This window comes from Mus pahari, chromosome 13 (assembly GCF_900095145.1).
Source record: "Mus pahari chromosome 13, PAHARI_EIJ_v1.1, whole genome shotgun sequence".
Lineage (NCBI taxonomy): Eukaryota > Metazoa > Chordata > Mammalia > Rodentia > Muridae > Mus > Mus pahari.
In genome coordinates, this window is record NC_034602.1 from 28,431,218 (window position 1) to 28,456,333 (window position 25,116).

Sequence of the window (25,116 nt, forward strand, 5' to 3'; positions counted from 1 at the left end):
GTCCTAAGACACCCTCACAGTGGACCCCTTGAGTCGGGAGTTTGTATGCCTGCCCAGCTGTACCCACCACTGTCCTAAGACCTTGGCAACTTCACCCTCACAGTGGACCCCTTGAATTAGACCAAGAATGTGGGGGATCTGTTCTGAGGAGGTGCTGTGGGGCTCATTATTATTATCAGGATCTGTCACTGCTGACTGTGGCTTTCTCAGGTGTGGAGCCACAGCCTCCCTCTGGTTTACCCTGTGCAGTCTGTAGCAGCCAGTCCTGCCCTGAGCCCTCCTCATGGCTGAATATGAACTGTCACCTGGCTGGCAATGAGAATGAAGTGCTCTTAGCCTGCAGCTCTGGGAGAAAGGTGACAGAATTCAGATACACAGATTATGACAGAGGAAATGGGGTGAGGCCAGTGCTGTCTTCCTCATGTCAGCGTTTCCTTCATGCAGGACTTCCAGGTAGTTTGAAGGCCTTTCTTGATGGTGTCCTAGCTTCTGGTACAATTCTAGTACTTGGCCATATAACTTGGGCTCTGTACTTTGTTCTTGGGCCCCAGTTCTGCAGGTGTTAGCTTTTCTCCATAAGAAAGCCAAGACATAGGTATAAGTGATCATTATAATTTTTCACCTAGATCCAAAAAGGTCATGTTGGGCTGTCTGCCTGGGCTAAAATTGGCCACACTGATGACCTTGTTCCTGATGTTTACAAGGCCCATTATGGGAATAAAGGGAGCATGCTCACTGAGCAGATGAAAGGACTTCACAGCTCAGCAAGGTCCATGGGTGGTGGGACTCTGCAAAGGAGCTCTGGAGAGCTCAGGTGCTTTTTGTTGAGGGAATATGTGGAGGTATCAGAAGAGAAAGGGAGAGTGTCCACTGCTGGAAAGGGGGCTGTCACTACAGATCCCAGAGGGGGCCAGAGTACACTTGGGGGATCACTGAGATCCGTGACCATCGGTAAACAGTAAGTATGGAGACGTGGAAACGGACTTCCGAGCTGTCCTGTGTGGGAACCTAGGGCAGAGAACCCCTATGAGTTTTTGGTATCTAGGACAGTTCTCAGTACATGGAACCAGGACATTGAAGCAAAGACCACCTCCTAGGGTGAGCAGGGAGAGCACATGGTAGGCCTGCAGGTATGTGTCTGCTTCCCATCAGTGCTCAGTGTGTGGGAGACATGAAGACCACCTAAGGGAGGACTGAGTGGAGAAGAAAGGTACCAGACAACAGAGAGTGAGCCACTGACTAATGAAAACCCAGAATAGCCGTGAAGGACAATTCAGCCAAATGAGAGTTTCTGCCTAAGCGTGGGAGGCTGAGGGTCCCTTCTACAAAAATCTTTGGGACCAGTATTTTAATTTTCTGACTTTTCCCTTAGGTTTTGAGAATATTTGCATGTATAAAATTTGCTTTCTCAGGGATAGGACACCAGTCTTCCCATGGGCTTCGTTTGCGTTAAGGGTGATTTTACTCAGTGCTTTTATGTGTTTGCGTGTAATGATACATTGTAGAAGTATATTTGTTCATCAAAACTTTTTTGATTTGGGGACAGTTTGGACTTCATATTTCTGTACTGAGGATACTTAGCCTATATATATTCCAAGGGGAAAGAGTAACAGTGCAGAAAACCGGTGCCTTGACTAGAGGATCAGGTCTCAAACTAGCCTGGTGCACACAGAAGCTGGTCTACATGACCAGCTTCTCTGCCTGATGTTCTGAGAAGCCAAGATGAGATGGCTGACTTCCAACCCCAGCCCACCGAGGTGCTGAGGTTAGTTCCTGCTCCTGGAAGGGGCGCCAGGCACCGTGGCAGGAGGGCCACAGGGCCCAGAGGAGACTAGGGGTCCTGTTGTTGCTCATCCTCATACCCAACAAGACTCCTATGAGCTTCAAGTGGCAGCCTCATGGGCGGTGAGAGTGTCTTTCCCACTTCAGACACCGACGGTAAAGAAGTGTGCTGAAGGAAGGGAGGCACGGCAGAGACTGGAACTTGACAGGTTTGTACTAAAGAACAGTATTCTCAAGTCACAAGTCATTCGGCTTCAAATCCCTTCCCTTACACATCTTGGAGACCAAATTTGGAATTCATGGGAACTATGGCCAGAAAGAGCCTGTGGTGCCTGGGTGAAGTCCTGGCTTCAGAAACCATGGAGGACTCACCAGTTCTGCCTCTCCCCTCTGCTTGCCCACTGGTTTATATGAGGGGGCAGCAGCTTGATTTTCTTTCCAAAGCTGGTGGGCTCCCAGCCCGTTGAGGCTTCTCAGAGGCGTGCTGTCGGGGCCTCAGAGCTTGCTTTGGAATTGGACGAGTGCAGGCTGATTGTTCCTTAAGTGCACGCCCTGGAGACTCCATAGCTTTAGGTCACTCCTCACTGAGAATGCAGATGTCATGTTTATGGGACTTCAGATTTTCAAGATGATGTGGAAATAAGACAGCATCCTATAACTATTACAAAGAGCCATGCATCCCCATCCTGTGTGTCGTCCAGTGCCCCCCCCCCTTGCTGTTTAGTGAACTGCAGAGTGGCTCCTCCCCAGCACTGGGAGAATAGTGTCTCTGCCCCTGTGAATAATTCAGGCCTCTGAAGCAGGCACTCCGGCTGTGCATTATGCATGACTCTGAAGCTTTGTGAGGCTGTGTGGCCTTTCCAGTAGCCACTGCTGGAAGGCTGAGGACTGCCTTTGTGAGGGTCCCTGAGGATCTGCAATAATTCACCTACCCCCCCGAGGCTGATCTAAGGAGCCATGTCCTCACCACCCGCGGCCCAAGCCTCCACCCCAAGCCACCCAGGCTGAGCCTGGTATGGACTCAGAAGGGTGGTTTACCGTGAATGGTTGGAAGTATTTGGTTAGATGGCACCACAGTGGCTCTTATCAGCTCTACCCAGGTAAAGTCCCACATCTGTCTGTCAGCTTGTCTTGAATACCAGAGAAGGCTGACTCGTGCAGTCCTCAGGTGTGTTTGCTGCGTGTGAGGGGTCTTATGCTGGGATGGACTGCCACGTGGCTTAGAGTTGAGACTTGAACATTTGGAATACTTGGGGCCATGGTTTGGGTGAGCTATATGGTAAGCTGAGCGTGGGTTGAGACTGCACACCAGAGAAGTAGCTGCACACTGTCGGTCGTAAGGAATTACTGAAGTGTAACCTACAGCCCACATCTCTAAGCAGTCTCTCGGCAGCTATGCTGGCAGCTGTTACAGTTCTCGGCAAATCCGCCACAGACTTGAGACACGTTCTCACCAGGACAGCATTTGACTGAAAGAAGAAGACCCACAGTAAAATAAACACCTAGAACACATCTACTAATGTCACCGTGTAGGTGAACAGGTACCACCATGCCGTATCTTCTTCAGCTAAGCTGCGTTTCACTCAAATGACTAACAGTAGGGAACCAAGAGGACAGCTCCCAGCAGGCCAGCAAGTCTCAGACTTGACATGTGTCAATCTCCTGACCTGGTCTTGAACTTGGGGTGGCAATAGAGAGGGGTTTGCAAGGAATTTTATGGCAACCTGAGGTGCTGCCTGCTGTCCCAGGTCAGGCTTACCCTGAGGTGAATTGTTCTCTATGTGACTAGTAATGCTGGAACGTGGTGTCAGTTCTGAACTTGGAAATGGATGAAAAAGGGGAGGGAACTTCCTATGTGTAGTCTGTTAGAAGCACTAAGATTCAACTTACAGAAGCAACTTGTGCCAGGCCTCTAAGGGCACTCTACCTGTACCCCTCTGCTTTGCGAGCCTCTTACACTCCAGATGGATCAAAACCTCCACTAGCAGCTCTGTTTCAAAGATTTCTGCTTGTCATTCTTGTGGATCCAGGAATTGCTTTTCTCTCTCTCTCTCTCTCTCTCTCTCTCTCTCTCTCTCTCTCTCTCTCTCTCTCTGTGTGTGTGTGACCTCAGTATTTGTATTGTCTTTGTCTAAGTCCATGTGCTATGCTGGATTCCAGGCCGAGTTTGTGGTCCCACAGTCCCAGGGAGGCATTTCCAGAGCACCTGACACGTCCTCTTGTCCTAGATGAAGTGGTTGTTGCAGTCATGGAAATAGTCTGATGGCACATCTCACCTGAGTGGGTCTCTAGCCCAGCTGCCAGGAGATAGGCCCTAGTCCCCCTCTTCTGTGGTGTCACCTCTCCACTGTTGTCATTGCCACTTGAGCTGTTCCTGCTTAGGTGCTACACCACTTTCCTTTGTCCCCAGTGTCCATGCTTAAGATTCCCCCAACCAGGAATCCTGGCTGACAGTACAGTGTGGGACACTCAGTGACATAGCGGAGTTCAGCAGAGCAGTCATTTGCTCCGACTCAGTGTCAGTGTTGACTTGTGAGCCTTCTGGTCATCTCTCGCTTACTGACTCAGTCTGCACAGGTTCACTCCCATTACAAACACAACACTTCCTGCTGCAGCACTGGGACCAGTGACCCCTAGCCACTGGGCTTGTCATTACAGTGTGTGCACAGGAACCCAGGTGTTTGAGGGAGTGAGGTAGATCTTGCTGAGGGGGCAGGCAGGGACAGGATGCAGATGAGCAGGGTGAGAGGTCTGCAGGCCTGGATGGGGGCTGGGCCACCTTTCCTCCAGCACTTGGGTACAACGGCCACAGAGGAAGTGGGTATTTCTCATTCTGAACTTGTCTAAAATTACAAACACCTTGTAACTCAGAAGCACAAGCTTCATCACATGGTCTATGGGCAGTTTAGTCCTGCCTTACCTCCTCTGCCCTCCTGCTCTCCAGGCTACCTCCACTGTGAGGAGCACAGTGGACCTTACCAGTCCCTGTCTAAGCTGAAGGCCACATTGCCAAGGTGCCCATGCGGCCGGCCAGCGTTTCTGCTGCTCATTTGAGTCATAGTTGTGTGCTGTGTTTCTTCTATCATGGGGCCTTTCATGTACTCTGAGTTAACTTCTGTTCCTTCTTCAATTCTTACTTTAGACTTCATTGCTCAGGGGGAGAAGTGGGAGGGGGAGAGTTGCCCTGTTTACTCCACTGGGCTTAGTAGTTCATTTGATAAGGGTGACCTCATTATCAGAAGATGCAGTCCACAACATCAGTACCCTCACTTGCCATGGGGAGCCTGGTCACCAAAAGCCTTCACTGAGCAGAATGGGAGTTACACCTGGCTTTCCTGGGTGATGTCCAGGGTCATAGCAGAGCCTGCCCCCCACTAGCCTTCATACAGTTTTGTTTTTTTTTTTAAAAAGGTAGTATGTATGTGCCCTTGGACCAGAGCTCAGAGGGATCCTGAACTGTAGACTGGACCCTGCATGAGGCACAGTGCTCTATGTGCAGTGTGCCCACATTGCTTCTGCCTCTGGGGTGGCATAGGTCACTCCATCTCTGACATCCTATGCACCTGGCAGTGCTAAATACCTTCTTTGATGTACAAGTCTTCATATCTGTCTGGACTGTCACCCAGCCTGTGTAGAGCCACTGTAGCCACCTAAGGTGAGTCAGAGTGGTCTGAAGCCTTCCGTGGGTTCTAAGCCATGCCCATGTGCTTAGAAGCCTGGCACCAGTCATGCTTCCTTCTGCCTTCTTCTGGCTCATCCATCCACCTGGTGTCTTGGTGTAGGAGGAATGTTCCACACCAAGTCTGTCTGTGTGTGTTATATGTCACCCTTAGCCTCTTGCCTGGGCATTTTCCATGGGGTTCAGATACCGCTGTGCTCCGTGTTGTGGGAGCTTCCCTCCAGGCCTCTCCTCACTCAGATCTCCCAGTTTTTCTCCAATTTCATATCACATCTAAATCCCTGGGCCCTATGAGGTCAGCTTTAATGGCTCTGGAAAGCAAGAGTCCAGCCTGAGTTTTTTCAGATGTGGCTCAGTCCCCACCTCCACTGCATCTGTCCCCATCTGCTCCTGCACTTTCCTTTCTGCTCCTCCAACGGTTTTGTTCCACAACATCTTCCTGCCTGTGTGGTGTTCAGTGGGCATGGGCATGGCATATAGTGGGGATTGGGGTGGCACAATGGGACTAGGTAGAGAGCATCCTGCCTTTTCCTGTGCTTTCTGTTTAGTTCTCTGCTGAGACTGTCTCACTTCGCCTGTGTAGTAGCTCTTGGGGAACCTGTCAACCTGTTTTGGACTTAAACGTGCATTCTGAGGAAATCAGTATCTGCTCCGGTCACTGGACACAGATCAGCTTCAGAGATCAGCCGTGTGGGATCCCAGCCCCACAGAGTATGTGAGGTGCTCACGCCACATGTTTGTGGTGGCTGAGTTAACTGGTGAACTGGTGGCCCTGAACAGTCTCAGTTCCCAGCAGGGTCAGCGCTCCGACCATGCCACCCTGCTAAACAGTGTTCCAGAAGAACAGGCTAGAGGTCCTATGATGTATCCTGGTCCAAGCCCCTCTTTCTAGTTCTCAGAACAGTGGTTGATGCATAGACAGTGCGTGTGGGTGTAGGTGGGGGGTCAAAGAAAAATTAAAACTGTCAAAGTTTTGATCTCACAATATCATTTCTTCTGACATAAATATCTGTAGTTTGTTAGCACACGACTTTCCCTTGTCGCTTCAAACCTAAATACTGACTGGCTTTGAACGCTCCTGCCCAATACTGAATCTGGGTACCATGCTGATCTGAGGGAGATGTACTGGGAGGCTATAGTCACACCTCTGGCCTGGCTCCTAGCCCTCAGGGTCACTTTCCTCTAGACTTGTAGTCTCCATGCTGGGCCTCCCGGCCCTCTATGTTGTGGCTTGCATGTCATCGGCATGCAGTTCCGGGTGTGATCTGAAAGTTTAAGTGTCTGTGCTGCTTCCAGTCCCCTGTCTTCCTCTCCTGCCCTCCCTGATAGGAAGGGCACTTCAGTGGCTGGCCTCAAGCTAGAGCCTGCTAACTTGTCCCCAGGAATCTGTCCTGTGACCTGACCAGAGGGCAGGCCATCCTGAATAGCCTGTCCCGAATGCTCAGAGCAGATGGAGTCCTGTGACTGTGACGTAGCAGCATTTCCTTAATGATCCCACGTGGAAAATCACCTTCATCAGCTCTGCTGCCTGAGCCCCCTGATGGCATAGCCCAGAAGTGCCACCCCACAGTGGGCTGGCCTTGTCTCTGACCAGGATCATCCTCATCTACGGAAGCTCCATGTGCCCTGCTCACCAGAGCACCATGTATAAACAGCTCTATAGTTCCGCTTACACTGGCCTGTGGCCCTCCTCTCATCCCCTGGGCTGCTTCAAGTAAACAAGGGTGATAGATGAGGTCTTCCTAGACACATGTCCTGCTCTTTGTTGTAATATTTTCCTGTATCGGGTCATTAGTGAATGAGCTGCCAGATGACACACAGTTAAATACTCAGTTTGGATAGTGTGGCTTTATGTCTTCACTGAAAATTGATCGGCACACAGAAAAGTGCACAAGCACTGAGCCAAAGATCCAAACTGCAGCAGACAGCACCGGGAGGGTGATGGGACCAACTGCAGCCCCTCCTCAGACTTCACTCAGGGTCTTTTGCTTTGTGGTACACTTATAAATGCCTTCCCGCCTTCCATCTGCTCAGCATCGCTCTTTCTGCTCTGTGTTGTATGCACACCTTAGGCAATAGCTTCTCTTGTTCAGCCCTGGGAAGCTGAGGTGTGTTCTTTTCACTGCTCTGAAGTCTAGAAAGCCTTGGCTAGGTTTCAGGTGCAGTGCATGTTGCTCACTGAAGAACATGGGTTGTGGGAAGTAGAGCTGGCTGTAGGTCCCTGTGGCCTCCGAAGTGCAGGTCTATCTGTGGTGGTCCTGCAGAGTTGACGGGAGCTGACCTGAAGGACTGCATCAGCAACAACAGCCTGAGCAGCAATGCCAGCCTCCCCAGTGTGCAGAGCTGCCGGCGCCTACGAGAGAGGAGAGTCGCAAGCTGGGCAGTGTCATTTGAGCGTCTGCTGCAGGATCCCGTTGGTGTTCGCTACTTCTCTGTGAGTAAGGGGGACTGCTGTGTGGTGCCAGCACTTTGTGCTCACTGGGCCATCTCAGACCTCAGAGACTGGGCATCACCTCGTTAGAGGTGTTGTCGTCCAGCAGCTGCTCCAAGCTCAAGGATCAGGGTAGCGTGTACACTTGTAGGGGCTGGCAGTTCTGTTTCCCCTTCCTGGCCTGCCTCCTGCCCTGGAGTTTCCTGCCTGCCGGCACTCTTCCCTCTCGCTCTCTCAATGGAGCGTCAGAGTCCCTTGGCTCTGTGTGTTTGGTTTTTGTTTGTTTTGAGACTGGATCCCACTATGTTACTTAGGCTGGTTTGGAGCTCATAACCCCCTGCCTCATCCTCTGAGTACTAGGGTTACAGTTGTATGACATCATCCTAGCTGGAGCTTCTTCAGAATTCTTGGAAATGCGTGCTGACAGATACAGCTCTTAAAGGATCCAGGAGTGGGGGTGGAGCCACGAGAGAGTGATTATGAGCAGCATGTGATAACAGTGTCAGTGATATGATGTCATATTTTATATGCTAACCAGAAACTAAAAATGTATTTTTCTTTAAAAAAAAAAAAAAAAAAAAAAAAAAGATGACCAGCACTTGAGAAAAGAGCTGTGAGGCAGATGGCCCGCTCACGTGTGCTGCACAGCCCCCATGCCTGCTCTCAAGGCCCCTGAGAGGCTCCTCTCCTGCCATGGTGTAGATAAAGAGGGCCAGGGAAGGGACATGGGGCTCAGCTGCATAGAGGGGTTGTAGAGTGACAACTGCTCTCCTATGTTCTCTCAGGATTTTCTGCGGAAGGAATTCAGTGAAGAGAACATTTTATTCTGGCAGGCCTGTGAATGCTTCAGTCATGTTCCTGCACATGACAAAAAAGAGGTAAATTGCTCTTCAGAGCAGGGGGCTGTGTGAGGGTCAGGTGGCACGCGGTTACATCAAGTGTTGCTTGAGCAGTCGATGAGGGATGCTTCTTACATGACTTTAAAAAAAAGTGACATTTCTGCTTCAGAATAAAAACCTAAGTATGTGACATTTAATTCTTCCTAAACATAGTCTGCATAAATGCCTTGCCACAGAGCCTGGCAGTGGTGGCACTCGACGTTGGGATGGGTAGGAAGGAACAGTGTCTGAAGGGACTTGGAGAAGCACTCTGGCAAACTGCAGCCTCTACCTGTGGCTTAACAGCACCTCTCTAGCTGCCCCAGGACCGCCCTGGCCATGTCCTGTGCCATTTCCCCCAAGGTAACACCTGTCCTCACAGAGTGGCCTCATGCCTGTCTCTTGTGCTCCGAGCACTGAGCTCTCCTGCCCTCCCCTGTCACGCACACTTTGCTGGCAGATCCTCCTCTGAGGCCCTTCCAAAGCAGCCATTTAGAAATGTGTAGAGGAGCCGATGCAAGTTTCCTCCTGGTTCTTTCTTCTGTATTTACTTTGATAAGCCTGACTATAGACAGCCCCGAAGCAGAGCCAGCCTTAGGAATGCTTCAGAGACACAGGTGGGAAGTGTGTGTCCAGTGGGCGTGTCTACAGATCTGCTCACCTTTCTACCTGTCAGCTCTCTTACAGGGCCCGGGAGATTTTCAGTAAATTCCTGTGCAGCAAAGCCACCACTCCTGTCAACATTGACAGCCAGGCCCAGCTGGCAGATGACATTCTCAATGCACCCCACCCTGACATGTTCAAGGAACAGCAGCTCCAGGTGACTTTGTAGCACGTGCCCTCTGGGAAGGGGGCTGCTGGTCATGTGGGCATGGCGACAAACCTATCTGACCACTGGGCTCCCGTCTCAAAAGGATTCAGTAGAGCTGAGGAACAAAAAGAAGCCTTTGCCACAGATAGCCCCACGTACCCACAGTCAACCAAAGTAAGGGACAATATTACTTTTCAAAAGTCTCTGGGGCTGGTGAGATCGCTCAGCAGATGAAGGCTCTTGCCGCCAGACCTGACAACCTGAGTTTGATCATTGGGACCCACATAGTGGAAGGAGAGAACCAACTTGTATACGTTGTACTCTTTAGACACAGACCATGGCAGGTATACAACACACACACACACACACACACACACACACACACACACACACACACTTCTCACTAAACAAATAAATGAATAAATAAGTATAAAAAGTTTTTTTAAGCACATTGGGCACACTTGACCTACAGAACATGACAGCTACAGTGTGGCCACAACAGCACATTATGGAAGATCTTTGATGATTGCAGGGCTGACCCTGAGCAAGTTCAGTGTCACTTCCAGCATCTGAGAGCGAATGATACTGCATTATCCCAGCCCAGAGAAAGCTGCCACACTAGTGTACATCCAGAACGCTGTGGACCTGTCTGTATACGTGCTTAGTAGCAGTAACGGCAGTCGTCATTTGAGACAGGATCTCACTGTAGCTTCACCGCCACTGACAGGAGGCTCACATGCTCGCGCCTCAGCCTCTGAGTGCTGGGTCACAGGATGCACATGGAACCCCGTTTACATGTTTGTATCTTAATTCTGGAAGAGCATGTGATCTGACCCGTCCAGAACATGCTCCCCAGCCCTGCCAGCTGCTGTGCCACTAGGTTGCAGGAATTAGCTTAAAACAAAGCAGATCTTCCCCAGGCCTCACTTACCCTTGCAACAGCTGCCTTCCAAGTCCTTAGGAAATGGAGGCCTGCTGAGGGGGCAGCCACAGTCTGAGTCTGCTTGCCCTTCTGGCTGTGCAGACCCTATGACTGCTCCTACTCAGAGTGACAAAGGAGAGGCTGTTGACAGGGATCAGAAGGGTCCCTGGAGAGCTAATTAACATCAGAATACCCTGGGGCCCAAGGGAGGGTTGGCAGGAATGACACCCTTCCAAAATGTCACTCATTCATGGGTAAAGATCTCCTGTACCACCTAGGATTTAAGGAGTTACCGCTCTTTCTGTAACTCTATTGCATGGCATCTGCTCCACAGATTTTCAACCTGATGAAGTTTGATAGCTACACTCGCTTTCTGAAATCCCAGCTGTACCAAGAATGCGTCCTGGCAGAGGTGGAGGGACGTACCCTCCCGGACTCTCAGCAGGTCCCCAGCAGCCCAGCTTCCAAGCACAGCATCAGCTCTGACCACTCCAATGTGTCCACACCAAAAAAGGTGCTGGGCTAGCCCTTGTGGGGATGAGAGTAAGGCTGTGCACACACACTAGCAGGAGGTGGGGCCTGTAGGACACAGATACTCCTGAACCCTTTCCTGACCCCTTAACCCTTGGCTACCTCAGTGGTGAAAGAGAGGACTGTGCCCTTGACCCACTGACGATTCTACACAATTCCTCAGAATCCTTACTCATAGAGCTCTATGTTGGGCCTCTTTAGTGTCTTAACTGATGTTTCTGTTTGGTGACAGTTAAGTGGAAAATCAAAATCAGGACGATCCCTGAATGAAGATGTTGGGGACGAGGATAGTGAGAAAAAACGCAGAGGGGCCTTTTTCTCTTGGTCAAGGAGCAGGAGCACAGGGCGGTCCCAGAAGAAGAAGGACCATGGTGATCATGCCCATGGTATGTGGATGCAGACCATGCTGTTGTGGGTGGGAACTGGACTGCCGTGGTGACGTGAGAGGCCATGGCGGGCAGGCAGAGATGCAGCAGAGTTATCTGGAGGGATGAGGAAATGTCACAAATCCTGGGAATCCAGCAGAGTTGGGGATGAGCCAGCCAAGGAAGCAGGTCTGCTCCAGAACCTTCTGGGAACTCCTTGATGCAGGGTATCTGGCTGACTGGGCTCCTTTTCTTCTTGCTATGAAAGTAGCAGGTGCTTCAGTAGAAAACTTGGAAAAACAGAATTGGGCAAAGAGAAACAAACACAAATGTGCTGTCCCTGTGGCTGGGCACAGCTTCTTGCCTGTGCCAATGCATGTGCATCAGCCATTGTGTTGGTGGGTGGGGACCGGGAGATGGGGCATGTGTCCCATGGAGGCCTCCCGTCCCTGGCAGACTTGCAGTCATCTGGGGAGGGCTGCAGTAGAGCTCAGACACTCTGTCTGTCTGGTACAGGGTCTATAGATGCCCGAGAAGGTACTTGTTCAGAGTGGATCACTGGGTCCAGGAGCCTGAGCATCATTCTGACTTGGGGTAAATCAGTGTTTAGGCCCTTACGTGGTATGTAAGCCGGCCTAGATCATGGTTAGAACAATTAATGACCTGGACTATTGGCTATGAATGGGATCTGTGAGGAAGACCCAAGTTGACCTCTGTTGTGAGGGAGGTGTTTGACTAAACCCCAGTGGAGCAAGTGGTGCCTGGAAGGGCCTCTCATGTTTTGCTGTCTCTCTGTCCTTGTTGTATTATGTCTTTCCATCTGAGGGGTGAGACAGGGGTTCTATGAGTGAGAGCATGTGATGTGGTGGCTTCTGATTCACCCTAGTCATTCCCTTCATTCAAGATGCCCCTCATGCCAATGGAGGCCTCTGCCGTCGGGAGTCCCAGGGCTCTGTATCTTCTGCGGGGAGCCTAGACCTGGTGAGTCTCCCCTCACTGGCTACCTTCCCTCATTGCAAGAGTCGTAGGCTGACCTATCAACTGGTAGATGAAGCCTGGCTCATTAAACACCCAGCGTTCGTTTCATAAACAGTGTGTCAGGATTGGACACTGACCCTGGGTCCCAGCCCAGATTTTCTAGGGCAGCGAGAAAAACTGTTTAGTAGATGGGGAAGGGTACTGCGAACAGTTAAAATTAGCCTTGAGATTATTTCTTAGATGCCTTTGTTCTGATTTAGTTCAAATTTCTGAGCTCCCACTAAGAGTACACAGTAGCTTTGAAGTAGGGCTTTGTCTTCAGCTTGATGCTCAGACCTCCTGTTGACTCTAACATTCCAGTGTTTGTGCCTGCCCCAGGCTCCTAGGAGCTGGCCGCCTACTACTTAAGAGCTAGGTGGAGTCCTGCAGGTCTCTTCAAGGCACCCTGCTTACCCTGCTCTGCTAATCTGCTGTGAGGAGAACTGGGTAAAACTCAAGACTTGCTACTCTGTCAACCATTGCCTAATAAGAATTTTAGGAAACATTGTTGGTTGTCAGTACTGTGACATCTGAAACTATCCAACAACAATTAGCATTAACATAGATGGTTATTTCTTCTTTCTCCAAACACCCTGTCAAGGACACGATGGGTCAGTTACCTATTGCTGCCCAGCACCCCGGCTTAGTTTTGGAAAACATGAAGTGCCTGTACTTGTGTGTCAGTAGGGTGGTGGTCATGTGCCTTGGGGGTTGGGGAGGATGTCTCACCTGGATCTCCAGTCCTCTGGCCGCACAGCTCAAAGAGAACTATAGGTATATGGCACAGGAGCCAGCAGGACCATGTTTTTGTCGCCATCCAGTGGCCAGCCCAGGTTCCTCCCCATGGTGACCAGGAGGCTAGGGTGAGAACTGGCTCTGCCACTTCATGGGAGGAGCCACAGTGAGTCCATGGGTCATCTGCATCTAGTCCCACCTCCCACCCATTTTCTGAAATAACAAGCAAAGACAAAAACATTTTCAGACAATGGGGGAAGCAGTAACAGTTCTGAAATGGCTGTAAAGGCCTCACAGGTCAGTCTATGCCCTTGGGACAGGCATCTAATGCTGTAACCAGAGGGTCAGGACAGCCTGCAGGTCTATAGGCAACTCATCATCACAGCCTCAGGTTCCAGAGGTGAGGTGGGCCCCAGCACAATAGTATGCCGGGCAACCTCATCTGGCAGGACAGCAGCCATGCTTCAGTTGTGAGACATATAGTTACCATAGTTGAGTGAGATCATTACTCTCTCTGGTCCTGGCCTCCAAACCCCACCACACCATCAGCTCTGGGGTCAGGGGATGCCCTGTGGCGGGTTCTGAATTTCTGTGTATGTGGAACTGCATGGGGGACAGGCAGATTACTGGGCACATGAGACTCGGCTGTCTGAATCTTCCTCAGGAGACTCCCTTACCTCCAGTTGCCGACACTTGTCTCCCTGTCTTACAGTCAGAGGCCTGTAGGACCTCAGCACTCGAGAAAGATAAGGCTGCCAAACATTGCTGTGTCCACCTCCCAGACGGGACATCCTGTGTGGTGGCTGTCAAGTCCGGGTTTTCCATCAAAGAGATCCTGTCTGGATTGTGTGAGCGGCATGGCATCAATGGGGCTGCTGTGGACCTCTTCCTGGTGGGCGGAGACAAGGTACTGTGCGAGGCAGGAGTGAGTGAGCCACCAGTATCCTAGCTCTGTCTGCTCCCTTCCCCCTGCCTTGTTAGTGCTCCACTCCTGACACCACCACTACCACCCGTGAAGCAGAGCAGCTGCAGGTGGAGTCTCCCAGGGGGTCGGTGGGTGCATGGCAGCACACCCCAGTGTCTAGAGGGTGTCAGGCTAATTTTGCACTGCTCTTTTGTTCTTGCAGCTGTGTGCTGTTACATGTCAAGCCCACATGCTCCCACGTTAACTCTGGTGTCTTTGTTCCTCAGCCTCTGGTGCTGCATCAGGACAGCAGCATCCTGGCCACCAGGGACCTACGCTTGGAAAAGCGTACTTTGTTTCGGTAAGAAACAGCATACACGTTTCTGGAGATTTCCAAAGCCTCCACAATTTGAGCCTCAGGACCTCTATTTCCTGCTAATCTGTTTTCTACCCAGTGAGCATGTACTTGTCCCATGTCAGGCCATAAAAGAATGCCAGCGCCCCACCAGAGTCTTGGCAATGGGGCAGGCACCACATGTGGGCTGCTTAGCCCTCCATCATAGTGGAGAAAGAGGCAAGAGTCTCTACCCAGAGGATTCTAGGCAGAGACCTGACTGCTCAGTCCTCTGTCATGAAGGTTGAGGACCACGGACAGCCCTTGGCCCAGGTGTAAATCTCAGAAGGGTGTCCGAGGCTTCCTTCCACATGCAGGGGATGCTCCTTCAAGGTGGGCCTGCATCCCTGGGGTCCTGGTCTGTTAAGGAGACTCTAGAGACGTGGTGAAGCCAGAACTGGCTCTTTGTGAATATCTCCCTGCCCTACCTCCAGGCTGGATCTCGTTCCGATTAACCGGTCCGTGGGACTCAAGGCCAAGCCCACCAAACCAGTCACGGAAGTGTTGCGGCCCGTGGTGGCCAAGTATGGCCTGGACCTGGGTAGTCTGCTAGTGAGACTGGTAAGTGTCATTTGGGGTCTGAGCACCAGCACCAGGGTTATACCCCACCTTACCCTTTCATACCTCCTTACATCTCAGTTCATGTCACTGTCCTCCCTAGGGTAGGGACAGCACCTGCCCCTACCTCCTGTTTTCTCTGTCTCATTCATTTGCACATTATTCATTATGGGAAAGGTTGGTATTTGCTTCAGGTAAACCAAACTGAAGCAGTAAACACCCTGAAGCATCTCCATGATTTTCAGGCCTGAAAAGAAAACAGCGCAGCTGGCACATGATGCGCAGTTTGCCAGGGCACATGTACACTGTCGCTGTCACCTACACTGACAGACCGACTGGCAGTTTCACATGCACTTGCACACTGGGCTTGGGGGTGAGGTTAAAGAAGAGGACAACAGGCCTTGCCTGTCCCTTCCTGTCTCCGTGGACCAGTAGCTAGGATGGGGCTCTGGCTTTTGGCCTTGAGGTAGTGTGGACTCATAGTGACTTGGGGAATAGCATCTCCCAGAGCTTCCTCAAGCTGTTTTGGTATTTTATTTGTTTGTTTTTTGATACAAGGTTTCTCTGGGTAGAAACAGAAACTGTAGGCTGCCCTAGAACTTCTCTGTAGATCAACCTGGCCTCAGAGACTCATCTGCCTCTGCCTCTACTGTACTGGGATTAAAGGCGTGTGCCACTGCCACCTACCTTGTTTTGGTATTTTTGAGACAGGGTTTCATGTAGCCCAGGCTACCCTTGAACTCCTTATCCTTTGCCTGTATCTCCCAAGTACTGGGATTACAGGCATACATCACTATACTGGACTCTGATTTCTAATATTTTTAAATTTTTAATTTTCCCTGGAATTGTCCTCAGAATTGTTTAAGAGCTTTGAGGTAAACTAGAGGCACCAACTTAATTATGCACAGGCTCCAGCTTCAGGTGCAACTTGCTACCACTTCCCACTGTGGGCTCTGGTTTGGGGCTCAGAAATCTGCCTACAGAGACCAACCTAGCCTGGCACCCAAGGTGGATGTTCTCCTCTCCTCCTCCTTAAAGCTGGGGCAGTCACATGGGCAGAGCAGAGCCAGCTGGCTTGAGGGAGGGGCAGAGCAGCTGAGCATCTAGAGCACCAGCCACTGACATCCCAGGACCAAGCTGGCTTCCTGTTCTAGGGTTCCCAGCAGAGCAGTTTAGGGATCAGCATGGTGGTTTTAGGTTGGCCATCATGGAGACTATGAGCAGTGTTCAAGCAGAAGCTGAATGAAGAAGTTACTGAGTGTTGACACATGTGTACTGACCTTTTCTCTGGGGCTCAGGACTTTCCAGTTTGCCCTTGGACGTTCTGCCTCCCCTTTGAGTGACCTTTGAAAGACCTGCTCCACCAGCTTGTAAGGGTTCCATATTCCCATAGGTCAGCCAGGCTGGGTGACCTGACCCCGGGGGCAGCTGGATTGAGTCTCCATTAAGCCTGGGTTAGTCTTACTGTCAGTGGCTGGATTAAAAGCATCTATCCCAGAAAGTTCCAATCTGGGCAAATGATTGAGTGCATCATCTATCTCTGCCTCTAGAGCGGGGAGAAGGAGCCCCTGGATCTTGGTGCTCCTATCTCAAGTCTGGATGGACAGCGGGTCATCCTAGAGGAGAGGGACCCTTCTCGGGGGAAAGGTAAGGTTGCATCCCTGGTGCCAGCGCCCAGCCTGCCACCCAGTTGTCCAGTAGTTGTCATATAAGTACACCACGGGTATGGGGCTGGCAGCTTTGTGGGCCTGGGGACCCCTCACTTGGCAGTCTGCCCCTTATTTGCTCAGGGGCAGCAGGGTTGGGGCAGGAGAAAGCCCTGGGTCCTCTCAGGTGGTACCTGTCTGCCACTCCAGGATGCTTATGTGGCAGAAAGTGCTAGAAGGTGCTCTTTTCTTTAGAGGTGTTTGTTAGTACAAAGCAGGGACCAAAGGCCTGTTCTGGGTATCCTGTCTTTAATCCAGTGCCCTGTTCTGAGATTTGTCTCTCCAGATGAAACAGGAAGTGAAGACACTGGCGAGCATGGCCCTGTCCAGCAGGTACTGGTGCTGGGCTCAGCATCAGGCCACTCTGTCCTCTGTCAGTCCTTACATGTGGGGCTGAGTGGACCATACAACTGTCCCACCCAATACCTCAATAGCCACAGTCCTGGCCTGGGTCAGTCCTGGTCAAAGCTTCACATACCTCCATATGGAGGCCCCCATACCTCCAAAACCTCAGTGGCCCATACTGTTCAGGACACTAGCACAGGAAACCCATGAGAGAGGCACTTCTGTCTTATAGCCCATAGTACTTGACCAGATGGGGAGAGAACTTTCTAGAAGCTGATGAAGAGGGGTGATCTGGGTGGAGGTTCTTTATATAAAGTAATTCCAGGTAACTTTAGATTTCCCCAGGGCTTGTGCCCTGACTCCTGGGGACTTTTGGGCCCCATCCTACTGCAACTTAGCAGATATGGGTCTGTGGCCTAGGCTATAGCTACTCCAGTTTTCACCTCCTTACAGGAAAGTCTTTCTCTTCCTTGGCCATCTTCCACTCTAGAAAATGCTCCACCTTGGCCCTGGTACTGGGCAGGCTGAGCACTATCCTCACAGCTTCCACAGGGCAGGCGCCTAGCTCTGCCTGGTGGGTTCTCAGCAGCTTCCTCTATGGCTGGCGAGTGAGTGCTCGGGGAAGCTGCAGACTTACAGGGTGCTGTGGACTAGGATTCTAGTAAGTCAGACAGTGATATTCAGGCTCAGTTCCATGGGAGCCAGCTACCCCCTGACAGGGACAAAGGCAGGACTGAATGTCAGATTCTAAAGGAGTATGTATAGCATGTGGTATATGGCTTCCCAATGTCCCGGAGTATGTACAGACCTCCCTTCACCCCCCCTGCCGCCCTTTCCCAGCTGCGTCAGGTGGGCAGTGGGAAGCTCAGGCTCTGGCCTGAGTGTGCATGGTAGATAAGGGATGGAGAGGGCCTTTGCTCTCACAGAACATGCCAAATTGTGTTTATTGTTCAGAGGGCACTGTGAGCTTCTGGTCATATGCTTGTCTCATGTGTTTAGTGTCCACAGACAAACAGAAAGGTGCTCCTGTCAAACAAAACTCAGCTGTGAACTCCAGCCCCAGAAACCACTCGGCTATGGTAATTCCCCTGATGCCTGCCCCATGCCATCACTGCTCCCGCTCCTGTGGTGTGCACCTCTCGGGGATTCTTGTGCCTGTTGTCGCCCATCTGGCTGACTAAGGCTGTGCTCAGGATGGTTCGCCTCCCCCATGGGTATCCTCATGTCCCTCTGGGCTTCAGTCTCCATCTTGCTGCCAGCCTTTGGCTTTCTTTTGTCCTGGGCGGGTGGGTGAGCCATAAATGTTATGTTAAAACATTATTGGAATTGATTTTCCAAGTGCGTCTAGACTCACTGTTGCTGTCTGGGCCCCCAGGGCCTTCACCATCCTGATGAGTGATATGTTACCGTGTGCTGACATGTAGTAGAACTTGACTTTCCTTCTGACGCAGGGAGAGGAGAGAGCCCTAGGCAAGTCTAACTCTATTAAAATAAGAGGAGAAAATGGAAAGAGTGCTAGGGATCCCCGCCTTGCAAAGAGAGAAGAATCTATTGCAAAGATTGGGAAAAAAAAATATCAGAAAATTAATTTGGACGAAGCAGAGGGTATGTGTACTTTTTAAAACTTCCGTGTTTTCCAGTAAATGCACAGTACAGTCCTTAAACCTGCTCTGCCCTGTCATAACCTGGTCCTTGTTGCACCAATGCTGTTGGCATAACATCGCCAAAACCCCCATTCTGAGCTGAAAGTCACAGGGTCCACGGGACACCAGCAGCCTTGGCTATACTTTCAACCAGCTCCCTTCTCCCACACCCCAGACCCTGACATGAGCTGGGGCCCAGCTGGGGTGGGGCAGGAGGCAGGCGTGAGGGAGGAGGGCAGAGTCTTACGCCTGAGGAGGCTGTGGATTTGCTGACCTGTGTGGAGCACGGAGAATGGAGGAAGGCCTGACCTGTCCTGACCCAGGATTTCTATAAGAAGTCCTTGGAACTTGGAGGCTGTAAGGGTGGGACGTGTCCCTTACTCTGGAACCTTTTCAGAGCAGAGCCATATAAGGTCTCCCTTGGGCTCTCTGATCACTAAGCAGATGGGAACCTGTAAATTATGTAAAGTGTATGCATTTCTAAGAACCACTAAGGTTGAAGATGTTGGATTCCTTATGGATCACAGACAGCCATTGGGATAGTTGAGAAATTTCAGATCTCTGAAGTGTGAATGATAAAACTGAGCCACATTAAACAGAGCCTGGTAGCAAGAAAAGGCTCTGGAACAGGCATGAGGAAGCCAGGCAGGCGCCAAACCTGCAGTGCCCATTCTGGCTCATGGGCTGGGGTGCTTCGGGTAGGTCAGGGAGCCCACTTCATGCCTCCTTCCCCTTAGCCCTAAAGCACCACTTTCTGTGCAGAGGCAATGAGCCTGGGAGCTGTGTGGATCTCAGGCCCCCGTGTGCCACCCAGCTAAGGCTCTGTCTCCGCCTTCCACAGTGAGCCATCTGCTGGAGGGTCTAAAGTGCAGCTGGGCCCTGGCTCTGTCAACCCTATCCAACCATCACTTACACCTCAGTCATCTGTGCTCAGGGACATAGAGCTACATGTGTGAACAAAATATATACCAGAGTTCTAGAAGCATCCTACTGAGTGCTAGCAAGCTTGTCACCTACTAAGTAGACGGGTGTTGTCAGGCCCGGGCCTGACTGTGATTTTCAGGGGGATTGGCAGCCAGACATTGGCCTCAGCTCTGTGGGTAAAGTAGAACAGTCAACCTCATACCCTTGTTGGCTGCTGGTAGCAGCTCAAGGCAGCAGAAGCCCCTAGCAAGAGACAGTGGTCAGTGGAGGCATGCATGCATCTGCGAGTCTCTCAAATATGGTCATTGTGGGTTTTCTTCCAATAGAGTTTTTTGAGCTCATTTCCAAAGCTCAGAGCAACAGAGCCGATGACCAGCGTGGGCTGCTAAGGAAGGAAGACCTGGTGCTGCCTGAGTTTCTTCGCTTACCTTCTGGTTCCTCAGAACTTGCCCTGTCCAGCCCACCCCCAGTCAAGGGCTATAGCAAGAGAGCTGTTACAGGCCATGGCCAGGAGGGAGCAGCTCAAACAGAGGAGAGCTTCAGCGACAGCCCGGCTACCAGCCCTGCCTCAGCCCAGAGCCCCTGCTCAGCCTACAGCCCCGGCTCCGCCCACAGCCCCGGCTCCGCCCACAGCACCCCTGGGCCTCCTGGGACCACCCAACCTGGAGAGAAACCTGCAAAGCCCTCCTGTGTCTCCACGGTGCAAGAGGGCACTGCACAGGCCTGGAGGAGGCTATCACCAGAAATGGAGGCTGGGGGCATCCAGACTGTGGAGGATGAGCAGGTGGCTGACCTGACCCTGATGGGGGAGGGGGACATCAGCAGCCCCAACAGCACGCTGCTACCACCACCCCCCATACCCCAAGACACACCAGGACCTACAAGACCAGGTACCTCCAGGTTCTGACTACACCCTTGACCTGTGCTGCTTATTGCCCATGGCCCGCTCTACTCTGTGGTTAATAAAGGGAACAGTAAGCCAGGCAGCCCTGCTCTACAGATTCTGTGGATTGAAGTGGCCTGAGGGATGGCCTCCTTCTCTGATATTTATGGGGCCTCCTTTGCCTTTTCTGAAAGGAAAACAGGTGGCAGCCCAGGCTCAGTCTCCCAGGGAGGGTCACTGAGGCTCAGACAGATATTCCACGTTGAGCTGGTCCTGTGAATGTGCCATGGGAATGGTGACCCACGCCCAGTGACCCCTTGTGAAGGCTCAGGTCTCTGAGTGTGGATCTTACCTTTAAAACCTGCTTGCTGCCACTTTAGCATTTTAGCCTCAAGGGGGGGGGGGGAAGTAGTATTTGTTTTGAGCCAATCAGCAAGGGTCCCATGCTGACAAGGATCAGGTTCTCAGCGGCAGCCTCTGTCCAGCCAGGACTTGCTGACTGCCCTCCACACTCGGCAGTGCTCACTGGCTGGCCTCACGCGTGTCCAGGCATTTCTCTTAGTGGAAGCATGAAGTCCTGTGTGTGTGGATGGGGACAGTGTGACTGAGTGGTAGGGATGCTACTCTAGTCCCACCCAAAACACTCCTGACCCCACACAGGTGACGGGGCTCCCACTGTGCTCAGTGTCCTCACAGTGACAGTGATGGGCCTTCCAGTGCATGTTGCCTATTGTTCCTGTCTGACTCCTTGGCTGTGGCCGCCCATCTGGGTCCTGCTTCCTGGGCCTGGTCTTGTCGGGCCTCATGCATGTTTTATATGCTCTCACACACCATGGGCTGGACTCCACAGCCCCACCCAGTGGGCATACATCCGATGGGGAAGCACAAGGTGCCATGAAGTGGCGCTGTGTGCATGCCTGGGCACCTCTGTCAGGCCACACCCTCCTTTCTGCTCCTTTGTAGCTGCCTGTTTACAGTTCTACCTGTGTTCTGACTCTGTTCTTCTAAGAGAAATAAACTCTAGAGCTCATCACTGGACTGGCTGGAAACTCCTTTCTTCTTCACTTGAGGGCGGGTTTTCTCTTTAGGATTGAAGTACAGGCATGTTTCTTTCTACATCTTAACCATTTTGAAGAAATTAAGTAGATTTACCTTAAACAACCTTTTAAAAAATGATTATTTAAAATTTTTGTGTGTGTCTTGCCTATATAGTTGTATGTGTTCTACATACGTGTCTGGTGCTCTCGGAGCCCAGAGGAGGGTGTCATATCCTCTGGAACTAGAGTTAGAAATGGCTGGGAGCTGCCATCTGGGTACTGGAACCAAACCCAAGCCCTCTGAAAGAGCAGCAGCTTACGCCCTGGACCCTCTGTCCAGCCCCAGGTATCCTGGCTTTCAGGAGACCATTCACTTTACAGAGTCCTCTCACATGCCTGCCCTGCACAGCTTTGTGGCGAGAACTCCAAGGGAGCTGGTTTAAAAGTGGGACTAGACTTGTCCCTGCCAACTCTGCCTTCTGGCAGATCCTTCTCCCCTCAGGCCTGTGTTCTCCACAGCTGCCTCCTCCTACCCTTGCCTGGGCACTTCTCCCACAGAAGAGGCGAGTAGAACAGAGGTCCTGGGGTCGGTTCCTCGGGCCCCGTTCCCCTCTCGGGGAGGGCGTGGAGCCTCTTTCTCTCTCACTGGCTGGCAGCTCAGATGTTGGTACCATATCTGGATTGTTGGTCACTGCTGTGGAGACCCAGGCTACATAGCTTTACCCACTGAGCACATGGACAATGGCACCCAGTATGGTGCCTAGCCATGTGGCCTTTGCTGGTATGTCCTGGATGGGTTAATGGTGGAGCAGGGGCTGTACTAGACATCAAGAAAGTGAGTCTCCAGTGCCCAAGGAGACAGGGATATTGTCTGTGGGCTTTGTCCTAGAAGAGGTGACAGTAGGAGAGGGACGGGGCACGGGGGTGGTGGAGGTGGTGGGGGTTGGCTGTAGCACATTGGTCATGGCTCTCAGCAGCCAATTCCTAGCCTCAGTGGAGGGCTCTAGGTATGGATAACTTGTCCTGTTTCCTAGGGGCAGTGGTCCCAGCATGGCTCCACTGTTCAGCCTGCTTTCCAAACACCCCAGTTTGTATCTCTGTACCAGCAATCACAGGGCTTCTCTGTGTGGGAAAGTGCCTCGTTGAGTCAGGCTGCCTATAGGAGCCCCCTCATGTACCCATGTTAGGGTCCTTTCTGGACACTAAGCAGGGGTGGGGGCTAACTGACTGCCACTTATAGCTGCCAGGGTTCAAAGGCCCCACATCCTCCCAGCTACTCCATTAATTCCATGAGAGAGTTTTTAGGGCTATGTTGGTCACCTCAGCCTCACAATCCAGTGGAAAAGGCATCAAAATGTAGTTTACTGACATTCTAGACACTTGGATGGGTGTATATGTTTGTATGTGTATAAATGCCTCTCTGCAAGCATCTCAGGTATATTTGTGTCTTGATAGGGGAAATTCCAAAATCTCCAAATTCCTTCACTATAGGGAGAAGCAGATGAGATCTCTAGCCTGGGAGAGCTTCCTTCTCGGCCCTCGTGCCGGGATGCTCTTTTTAGTTTTACAAGGATATTACAAGGGGTGCAGGGACCTGGGGGCCAAGCAGGAAGCGCCTGCAAACCAAGCTGGAAATTGTCGCTCAGAGCTGTGAGTTAGTTGTTTTGACGGTCATTCCTGTCCACTGTTCTAGCACTGTCTATTTGCTGGCCTGCCGACTTGCTGGGGGCTTGAAGAGGGCCTCTGGCTAGGGTGGCAGTGTGGGCCAGCAGCCTGGGTCCTGTGCTGTACATCTCTTGCTTCTCATCCTGAGAGAGAGGCTGTGGAGTTCTGCCCTGAAGACACTTTGTTTTAAGGAAGGAAAGAAGCTTTGCAGAAGTGAGCTCATGGTGGTGGGGTCTGAGGTGCAAACCACAGAGCAGTCTCCTGCTCTGACCATGGCCAGAGCCCCACCCCCAACTCAGCACTCAGCAGCTGGAGTGCACATAGCCAGCAGTAGTGTGGAACCTAGGAAGGTTGGTCTGGATCTCCCCAGGGACCTGGGTCTTCAGCTGCCCTTCTCTTCACCATGGCTAGAGTTGGTACCACTGTCCCACCTGCTCTCCTATGGTCCCTACCCCTGCCTTGCCTCATCCTCACCCTCTGGTCACTTGACAGCACAGCCACTGGAAGCCAGGCTTGGGGTCTTGGCTAAGGACAGATCAGTAAACTGTCCCAGCTCTGGAAGGCCTGGCTCCGGAAGGGGACTCCCAAGAAATACCAGCTTCAGGGCTACCAAAGGGCTGAGCCACGGTCCCTTATGGAAGGGCCTCCACAGAGCCATCCAGGGTCTTGTCGTGTCGTGGTGGCTGTGTAGGGGCTACCAGCTCAGTTCCCCACTGCAGCACTTTACCTTCTTGCCTACCCATCCAGAGGTAGCTGAGGCTTGGGACAGAGTCTTGTGACAGTTCATCACCCTGAAGGAAAAGATGTCGTGACTGCTGCCCTGTGGTCAGAGCCTGTCTGTCAGGCTTATCTGCCCACCCCAGCCTGGAGCTTGCTTCCCCAGCCCTGCATGATGTCACACTTCCTGAGCTTGGAGTGAGGGTGCACAGCCTTGCCGGACTCAGGTTCTATCCAGACTGTTCATAGGAGGCATGTCCTCCTTGGCAAGTTCCATCCAGTTCTATCCTCAAGGTCCCCAGAGCACCTCTCATGTCTTCAAGGAACCTGTACCCTGGAAGCCCAGCCCTCAGGAGGCATAGACATGCCCAGAACACATCACCCCTGGGCCTGACACTCAAGTTTGCTAAGTCACCAAGGAAGACATCTGCCAGGGGCCATTCCATAGCACATCTGGTTCCTGGCCTTGTCCAGTGGTTAGTATCAAGTAGATCTCAGGTTCCTGTTGCTGCCCCAGGATCCTGTACCTGCTCTGCTACTCCAGCCTCCAGGCCTGAGTTACAATGGCCTCACCTTCCAGCTGGGCTTACTTCTGCCCCCTTACCCTGATCTGCTCCACCCCAACCCCACCTAGCACTGGCCTTCCCTCACCTCGCTGATTTCTTGGATGTCACTACCCCAACATGCTAGCCTTGCTAGGCGCCATCCTCTGGACTCCCCCACTTCCTGTCCACTACTGTACCTTGTACCACCCCAGCCACAGGCGAGCATGACCCCAAAGCCCAGAACGTGTTTGTAGTAAAAGGCACTGTAATCTAGCCCAGCTAGATCCTGAGCTAGACTGGAGCTCATCAGTCAGAAGCAAGGCTAATTTCTCTCCCGTGAGGAGCCAGGGATTGGCAGGCCCCTGTGGGCAGAAACCCAAGGAATGTCCAGGATGGGGCCCTGGCCCCAGTCCTCTCTGCTATCTCTTTCCAGGTTTTCCTGTGTTCATGGTTCACCTGTGCCTGGGTCTTGTGTCTTCTTTCTAGGAGTATCTGGGGCCTTGGCAGGAGGTCCTAAGATGGCGCAAACAGTCCTAAGAGTATAGGGACATAGCTCAGGGCAGTATCCCTGCCCTGTGGAGATAGAAGGGGAAGAGGGACAGGTGACTAGGGCTGGACCCTGAAATTGGGCTTACCTTGGGGGC

General features: G+C 51.9%; 1 protein-coding gene across 5 annotated transcripts in view; it reads left to right on the forward strand.

Moving 5' to 3' along the window:
- Positions 1-25,116, forward strand: part of Rgs12 (regulator of G protein signaling 12) — a 94,714-nt gene that overhangs the window by 67,224 nt on the left and 2,374 nt on the right. For 3 of the 5 annotated variants that reach the window (XM_021210481.2, XM_029545135.1, XM_029545136.1), the window contains 13 exons: positions 7,726-7,895; positions 8,678-8,770; positions 9,447-9,590; positions 10,838-11,017; positions 11,267-11,420; positions 12,304-12,380; positions 13,864-14,058; positions 14,343-14,416; positions 14,884-15,010; positions 16,558-16,654; positions 18,058-18,137; positions 18,510-18,663; positions 19,952-20,515. In XM_021210481.2, the coding sequence (XP_021066140.1) occupies positions 7,726-7,895; positions 8,678-8,770; positions 9,447-9,590; positions 10,838-11,017; positions 11,267-11,420; positions 12,304-12,380; positions 13,864-14,058; positions 14,343-14,416; positions 14,884-15,010; positions 16,558-16,654; positions 18,058-18,137; positions 18,510-18,663; positions 19,952-20,515 (2,109 nt within the window). Of the gene's footprint in view, positions 1-7,725; positions 7,896-8,677; positions 8,771-9,446; positions 9,591-10,837; positions 11,018-11,266; positions 11,421-12,303; positions 12,381-13,863; positions 14,059-14,342; positions 14,417-14,883; positions 15,011-16,557; positions 16,655-18,057; positions 18,138-18,509; positions 18,664-19,951; positions 21,695-25,116 lie in introns of those variants that run through there. The other 2 variants (XM_021210482.1, XM_029545134.1) reach the window with 2 other exon arrangements.